Raw genomic sequence first — 8,103 nt, 5'->3', positions numbered from 1 at the left:
CCCGCCCACGGGAGCGCCGAGATTGAGCTCCACCCGAGCTCTACTTCGGGCAATGGCAGCGCGGACATCAGCATGACGTCAGCGTGACGTCATTTCTCTTTTTCTTTATTTTTCCCCTGTATTTTGAGTAAATCATTTATGTATTTCTTTAAATAGAAAATTATGACATGTGGGGTCCCTTGTCAGGATTTTATTAATTTCATAAATATTTGGAAAATAACAAAATTATGACATGTGGGTCCAAATTGTTAAACCTTTATTAATTTTATAGAATTTTCAGAAATTGATTCAAAATGAATTAAAATTTGGAAATTCATAAGTAATTCATTTTAAATCAGAAAAATATAAAATTATATATCAAAATGATTAGAAAAACATTTCCTAATTGTTTATCCATGTTTCATACAAGTTTGACCCAATTAAATGTGGACCCTTAGTAGAAAACCTAAATCGACCCCTCTCATGTGTCGGGTTCGATGCCAAACTCCTCTAAATTCTGTCGATGCACCTAGGGTTTACCCGAACCCCTCTAATATGACATGTCATCATATCATTTGTGCATTGCATTGTACCTTGTCTTGATTGTGCTCTTCCTTTCCGGTATTTGGTTCTTCTCGATAGGGGCCGAACGCGAACCTGAGGTCAATGCCACCGAAGAGCAGTACCCGAACAACGAGGGACAAGGCAAGCCCTAACCTGGTTCATATACGGTTTCGAAATGCTTTTCTTCTGGTTCTTACATATTGCATCCGCTTCAAATATGTTTTATCGGCAGTTGTAGCTATCCTATGTGTGCATAATCTTTCCTTGTAGCCTAAAGTTCCTGATCCACCTCTCCTAGCAAAACTAGGTTGAGCTTGATCTCATCGCTAGAGCCTTATATATGATATGCTTAGCCATGCTTAGTTATTGAAGTTTGATCCATCCGGTTGATGAATCAGAGCTCCGAATGAACCTAGTTTGACAGGATGACGTGGTAAGATCAGTGACGATGTTAATAAACATGCTAAAGGCTTGGATGGGCCGCAACATGGGGATATGGTGATTTGACTCGTTCTCGCCGATACTAGGACCTGAGTTCTCGCCTTCGGAACCAAGACTGAGCGTACAGCCACACGGGGCCCATGGGAACCCCTTGACCCGAACTTACCTAGCTTACCCATGAGTCAATTAGTTTGCGAGTTCCATTTGTCATACGCATGGGAAAAAGGTGGAAAAGGTTTTCAAAGTGCATCATACAGGGCGTGGCTAGGGTGAAGGATGCTGGAGGCATTGAACTGGATCCCTTGCGCATAATGACCGGGACCGCCTCGGAGAATGGCTACCTACGATGACGGAGTTCCCCAGTTAGTTTTACTCATGGAATAGGCGAAGTAAGGGAAAGGTTTTGGTCGACCACCCTCTGCCAGCACACCAAGGAAGTGTGTTATACTAGTGGCACTAAGAGTCGGTCGGCGTGTGTGGGTAAAGTTGTACACCCCTGCAGGGTAAATCTTTTCGAAAAGCTGTGTCCACGGTTAAGGACGACTTGGGAAAGGACGGGATGATCATAGACAACTTGAACCTGATTGTAAAAATTGATATCTATGTGTGAATAAGGATCCCTTCTCAGGGTGTCGAGGGGGTGATCCTAGGTAATAGGTTCAGGTGATGGTGAAGATTCGGTGGATTCAACATGATGATATTAGAGCTAGAGTTGATATCGCTCTCTTATCCCTTTTGAAAATGGTCTGAATAGACGAGCTTCTGCTTCCTCTTGTTTACAAAGGAAAACTGGCTTTCCGCAAAATAAGCTCCACATAAAGCCTCGCATACCCGCTTTGCTAAAAGGTTGTACTAAGTCTTGCTGAGTCCCTGTACTCAGTCTTGCATGCTTTGTTTCAGACGAAGTTCTTCCAACTGATGGTGGGTTCTACCTCGACATCGACGAGTAGTTCGGAGTTCCCCAGGTGGCAGCCCGAGACTTATGGGCTGGGACGTCGCCTTATGTTATGGCCTCTTAGGCCCTTCGCAGTCTTGTTATCTAGATAACATAATTTGCTTTCGTTACTTGTTGAATTATGGTCAGTGACCTCTGCGTGTATTAAATTTGGATCTTAACTCTGCTAAGAGTTGTAATATATTTCTTTCAGTCGTAGAGTCACTGTTGTGTCACCGATTCTCACCCTGTAGGCCCTAGAAATCTAGGTTAGGCTTATGCCAGATTTGATATCTGGGTTTGTCTAGCCCTGACCTCCGGGGTCGCGACACTGCCCCTCTTCCCAGCGATGGCGACACCGCGAGGTACGGTCAGCGTGCCGCCGACAAAGGCCGCGGCCGACACCCACGGCCCTGCCTCGCCGGAGCCAATGAAGACCAAGGTGAGCGCGGTCGTGCCAGCAAGACCCGCTCGTCCTTTGCCTTTATGATCCAGATCTGGAGGGCGCGGGCGACGGCGGCTCGCCGGAGAGGAGGCCGGCCGCGGTGGGGAGCTAGGGAGGCGGCCGCGACGAGCCGGAGATGGGGACGCGGCGTCCGCGACGAGCCGGAGATGGGGATGCGGTGGGGGGAGGTGGCGGCTGCAAGGATTGGGAGAGGCTTAGGCTGGGGCGGTCGTTTTGTCTCCTCGCACGACCATCCGCGTCCAACTGTTGCGCGACGTGTGGGCTATCGATGGAAAGCGAGTGAGGTGAATGACCCAACTAGTGCGCGCGACGTGGCTTACGTGGATACCCTACGAGAGCCCCATGGGGTTGCATCAATTATACCTTTAGATGTTGCCTTTTTGCGAGACTGTAATTTACAACATTTTTTTTTTGAAGGAAACCACATGTTCATAATATACTGTTGGAAGTTACAACACATGTAGACCACACTAGACAATTCCATATACAACAACTGTCCAAACACATAAGCAAAAAAACACTCCACACAAAAGAAATATACAAATAGCTCTCTGAGGGGGTTTGTTGCAGAACCAAATCTCTGTTTGCTGCCCGGAGGAGACAAACACCACACGCTGAATAGCCGTCGGAGCACCATCACATCACTGCTTTGTGAGCCGAATAAAGCACTGCCGCAAATGGCAGAGCACATATTGATGTGGAGCATCGGCCGGGGTTCAACCCCATGCGCTTTCCATTATCCCAATTCACAGGGCTTACGCGTATCCCTAGATCGTAAATTTGATGATGATAATGTAATATATGTATTACAAAATATATATCATTAGAAAGGTTAGATGTTCTACTTTCTAATGATATAATTTTAATAGTATTATATAAATAATATTATGTTCGCTAAATTGATAATCTAGGGATACGTGCAAGTCCTATGAACCGGGACAGAGGGAGTACCTATGATGCTACTCTCACCTCTCTCCTTATTAATTGATGTGCCACATAAGATTTTTTCTTACATGGCATGCATGATACTATCTATGATACTCCCATTGTGGCTAGTCTTAGAGATGAAAAAATTAAAAAATGAGAGATGTATCTTTCCAATGCATTTTTTTACTGCACTTCATAATTTATCTTGGAAAATCCGCATGTAGGTTTCTGTTATCAATTTCCTGTTTTAAGATTCGTGCCACATTATTTCATCAAATTTTATTGAGATTCGTTGTGTTTTAGACAGATTGAAAGGCAAGTGTACCTAATCAAATACTGGGCATTCTTCGCTCACAGGACAGTGCTCGCTGCACGGTCATCCGTCTTCAAGGCGGAGCTCTTTGGTGCCATGAAGGGGAAGGCAGGTCATCCTATTGAAATTAGCGACATAGAAGCTGACGTGTTCAAATCTTTGCTCCATTTCATCTATACGGACTCGCTGCCTGAGACTACCCGTGAAGGAACTGATGAAGATCCAACACAAGAAGATGTGGTGACAGCTAGTCATTTGCTTGTAGCTGCGGACAGGTACAACATTGAGAGACTGAAGTTGATATGCGAAGATAAGTTGTGCAACCAAATTGACTCCAACATGGTGGCAACTAGTTTGGCTTTGGCTGAGCAGCACGGTTGCCATGGACTGAAGGAGGCTTGCTTTGAGTTCCTTGGTTCTCCGTCCAATTTGAAGGCCATGATCGCAAGTGATGGTTACGAGCACCTGAAAAACAGCTGCCCATCTGCTCTCAAAGAGCTGGTTGCCAGACTCCTTCCCGTTGAACTGATAGCAGCCAAGGATATTATCATGGGAATTTAGTACTAGTATGTGTGGATACTTATCTCCATGTCATCTAGTAATTATAGTACTTCGTATCTATTTCTGCTAGTTCTCTATGTATGGTTGCATTTCCGTGTCAGGACACAAATGTTATCGATCTTTATCTATTCATGCAACTAGAATGAGGATTGCTCGGTGACGCCTGCATTTACTGTTTTCTGAATGAATTGTGTTATAGTGCTGCTTGTAGAGACTAGAGAGATGAGTCTTTTTTTTTGCCTACCTTGTTCTTCATACTTCACAATATTAAGCATCTTGTTTATGCAGCATAATCCATGTTTATTCTGTTCTGGAAATGAAAAAAATATCAATTCTCTGTTTTTTGAGTTTGACATACTAGTAGTTCCGGTGGATTGAAGTGATCCAAGCGTTGCCCGAATCATCACTCGTGCAAGGTTATCTTTTGTTCTAAAAAAATCCACCAAGTGAGGGCCTTCGTGTATTAGCATGCATAGAAGATTTAGATTAAGATTTAACTGAAAAAAGGACAGCAGGAAAAACGCCCTAAAAATCACAGCAGGCAAAATGCTCTCTCTGCATTCCAGCCCACTTCAATTCATTATAGGCGCATCGCAAATTGGGCCATCTTGGGCCCATTGTGGTCTCATAGCCCAGAAGGGGCCTAGGGCTTCTCCTTTTTCCTTTGCTATATTGAGTATTGACGCCTCAGCCGCCTCCGTTCCTCGACCTGTAGCCAATCTCCACTGTATACCTTGAGCGTTCGCTGCCGCGTTTGCCATATTCCGAGCCGTGCCGCGAAGCTCCTTGCTAGTCCCTTCCCCATTAGCTCCGGCAGGGGCGCGCTACTCCTGTATTTCTTGCGTTTCCGTGACAGACGAGACGATTGCTCCGGCCAGAACGCGCGGAAGCCACCTTAGCCGGACAGGACGGATCTTTTGCCGGAACGGGACCCTCCGGTATTAATAAGAAGACGATAAAAAGGAAGTGTTTCCTCTTGGTTCCATCCTATTCCTATCCCAGAACCAGAATGGCAGGGCACTGCACCATCTCCGTTGCCGCTGTATCCGAGAAAAGGTCGCATGTGGTCAAGATCCATGGGTGCTCGGTGCTACCGGAGAAAGGCGCGTGCGCGAAATCTGCTCCGTTCAGCGTTGGAGGTCTTAGCTGGGTCATCAAGTACTACCCGCTCGGTAACTTCATGCCTGGCTTCGTTTCAATCTATCTGGTTCTTGATTCTTCTCATGTCAAGGAGCTAAGTGTGAAAATCAGGTTTAGTCTGCTTGACAGGGATGGGAAACCCGTGCCGTCGCACAGCCATACATCCACTGCGGATATCTTCTTTGCGGCCAAAGGATCATCTCAGGAAATTTATCTTAAATCTATAAGCCATGAAGATTTGGAGGGATCAGTGCATCCAAGAGATGACTGTTTCAGCATCAAATGTGATATCTCTGTCTTGAAGGGTGCCAACGAAGGTAATAAGTTTGTCATGGTACCTCCAAGCGACTTGCATCAGCAGCTGGGTAACCTTCTGAAGAGCATGGATGGAGCGGACGTGACCTTTATAGTCGGCGGGGAGAGATTCTCGGCTCACCGCTCCGTGCTCGCTGCTCGGTCATCTGTCTTCAAGGCGGAGCTATTCGGTGACATGAAGGAGAATTCATGTGACCCTATTGAAATCAATGATATGGAAGCTGAAGTGTTCAAGTCCTTGCTCCATTTCGTTTACACCGACTCTCTGCCTGAGCTGACTCATGAAGGAACCCATGACGGAGGAGCAACAAGAGGAGATGTGGTGACAGCTAGTCATCTGCTCGTAGCAGCTGACTTGTACAACATTGAAAGGCTGAAGCTGATATGCGAGGAGAAGTTGTGCAACCACATTGACTCCAACATGGTGGCAACCACTTTGGCTCTAGCTGAGCAACACAGTTGCAATGGACTCAAGGAAGCTTGCTTTGAGTTCCTTGCTTTGCCTTCCAACTTGGAGGAGATGGTGGCAAGTGATGGTTTTGAGCATTTGAAGAGCAGTTGCCCATCTGTCCTCAAGGACCTGGTTGTTAGAGTGCTGCCTGCTGAACTGAAAGCAGTTAAGGATATTATCATGGCAATCTAGTACTCCTTTATCCCACGAAGGTTGTCTGAGATTTGTCAAAATTTTAATGTATCTAGAAGCTATTTAGTGTCTAGATACAACCAAATTTTTGACAATCTTCGTGGAATAGAGGGAGTATTTCTATTTCTAGGAACTTATGATCATATATCATCTATTAGCTAATTTATTTTTTATTTTTCTAGTTCTCCATGTATGAATGCGTCATTATGTCAAGAACGTGAACCAAAATGCTATTAATACATATCCAAGCATGCAAATGGAGTGTGTATCGTTTCATGACTCTTGCATTTTGTGTTTTTTGCAGGGATTCTGTACACACTTAATCTGCTGCGTGGAGCTGAGTCTTCTTAGCCTTTGCAATCGTCTAGTTGTTCTCTCCTTGTTTAAAACACATGTTTTATGCACAGTGATCCCTGATTATTATGTTATTGAAAAAGTAGAAAACTGCGCTTATCTGTTTTTCTAGTTTTACATAGCAACATCACCGGATTGAAGTGATATATTGGCATGAATTTCCAGTCAGATTTTTGTTTTGTTCCAATAGATCAATGACCTGCACATTGGCACTGCTAGATTTAATTTAGAACTTTGACTATCATTTCTGTTGTAGTATATGTTGATTAGATCTATGAAAATAATATGTTATATTTTTATCAAAAAATATTCTCATAATATAAAAAAATTATTAGGTTTTTTTTGCTTTGATTTAAGTGGAAATCAATGCTGAAAGTTTTATTTGGAGGCCAGTTTGGCTTTGGCTGAGCAGCATATTTGACACGTACTCAATGTGCCTTGCTTAGTTGCTTTAAGTTCCTTGCTTCTCTGTTCAATTTGGAGCCGATGAGCATGAGTTAGGACTTATGAGCACCGAAAAAGCATTATTTGCCCATGTGTTCTCAAATTCCTGGACCCCTGCATGTAGAACTGATTGCGGTAGAGGCTGTTAGCATGCCAATTTAGTACTAGTATGCGTGGGTACTTACGATCATATCATCTAGTAAATTTCGTATCTATTTTGCTAGTTCTCTTTGTATGGTTTTGCATTACAGTGTCAGGACAAAGATGTTATCTATCTACTTTTATCCATGCAAATAGGATGGGCATTGTTGGTAACTCCTGCGTTTTGTGTTTTCTGCATGGATGCTGCTTGTACTTTAAGTGTTATGCTGCGATGTCCCACACAGCTTGGATTCCCTCCATAGACGAAACTCGGCTTTGATTTTCCTGCACACTTCTCGAGACAAATCTGCCAAACATTATGTTATTCCTCTCCAACCAAATTAATCTCGGGTTTGTTTGGTTGTTCGCACGTTTTCGTTGCATCTGTGGAACTTAGCCCCACGGAAGATGTAGGAGGTAATGCGATCTCATAGTCACGTTGTGCAACTAGATTGGTTGCCAATAAGGCCTTTTGAGCATCCTAGCAGAAGCCCAAGCCTCTTTTTTTTTTTGGTTTGATCCTCTTTTCCATTTCGTGTTTTTGTCCTTTGTTTGGTTACGAGCCGTTTCCCGCATACAGTTACCACGTCACTTCGTGTGGTGACCTTACCAAAATGATAAGCACTACACCTAAGGTGTTCGACAGAATAGCATTTCAGGCAGAGCAACATATAAACATAGTTCTAACAGTGGATTAGATTGTTACACCACGAGTTCACGAATAACTGGTCGTGATGAAATATAAGTTTCATCAACCGAGGGGTTAGTACATACCTCCTCGTCATACAAAGCTACCACAAAAAATATACAGACTTGGCATCAATTTTCATCAAACCTAGCTACTCAAAAATATACATCATTGTCATCAACACCAGAATGAG

The 8,103-nt window shown here is 44.0% G+C and overlaps 2 protein-coding genes across 2 annotated transcripts; both read left to right on the top strand.

Annotated features, from left to right (window-relative positions):
* The first annotated feature begins 2,267 nt into the window (after nucleotides 1-2,267).
* On the top strand, nucleotides 2,268-4,185 carry LOC124696477 (BTB/POZ and MATH domain-containing protein 2-like). Its single transcript, XM_047229205.1, has 2 exons — nucleotides 2,268-2,360; nucleotides 3,619-4,185. The coding sequence occupies exons 1-2, from the start codon at nucleotides 2,268-2,270 to the stop codon at nucleotides 4,183-4,185; spliced, it is 660 nt and encodes a 219-aa protein (XP_047085161.1).
* Nucleotides 4,186-5,147: 962 nt separating this feature from the next.
* On the top strand, nucleotides 5,148-6,283 carry LOC124699428 (BTB/POZ and MATH domain-containing protein 1-like). Its single transcript, XM_047231732.1, has one exon. It carries the CDS (start codon nucleotides 5,195-5,197, stop codon nucleotides 6,281-6,283), a length of 1,089 nt encoding a protein of 362 aa, XP_047087688.1. The 5' UTR covers nucleotides 5,148-5,194.
* Nucleotides 6,284-8,103: the final 1,820 nt, after the last annotated feature.

This window comes from Lolium rigidum, chromosome 3 (assembly GCF_022539505.1).
Source record: "Lolium rigidum isolate FL_2022 chromosome 3, APGP_CSIRO_Lrig_0.1, whole genome shotgun sequence".
NCBI lineage: Eukaryota > Viridiplantae > Streptophyta > Magnoliopsida > Poales > Poaceae > Lolium > Lolium rigidum.
This window is presented reverse-complemented; position numbering and strand designations above follow the sequence as displayed.

Coding starts and splice junctions, on each gene's coding strand:
- LOC124699428 (XM_047231732.1), top strand. CDS start 5,195: ATGGCAGGGCACTGCACCATCTCCGTTGCCGCTGTATCCGAGAAAAGG.
- LOC124696477 (XM_047229205.1), top strand. CDS start 2,268: ATGGCGACACCGCGAGGTACGGTCAGCGTGCCGCCGACAAAGGCCGCG. Junction 2,361..3,618: donor CGGAGCCAATGAAGACCAAG/GTGAGCGCGGTC, acceptor TGTTTTAGACAG/ATTGAAAGGCAAGTGTACCT.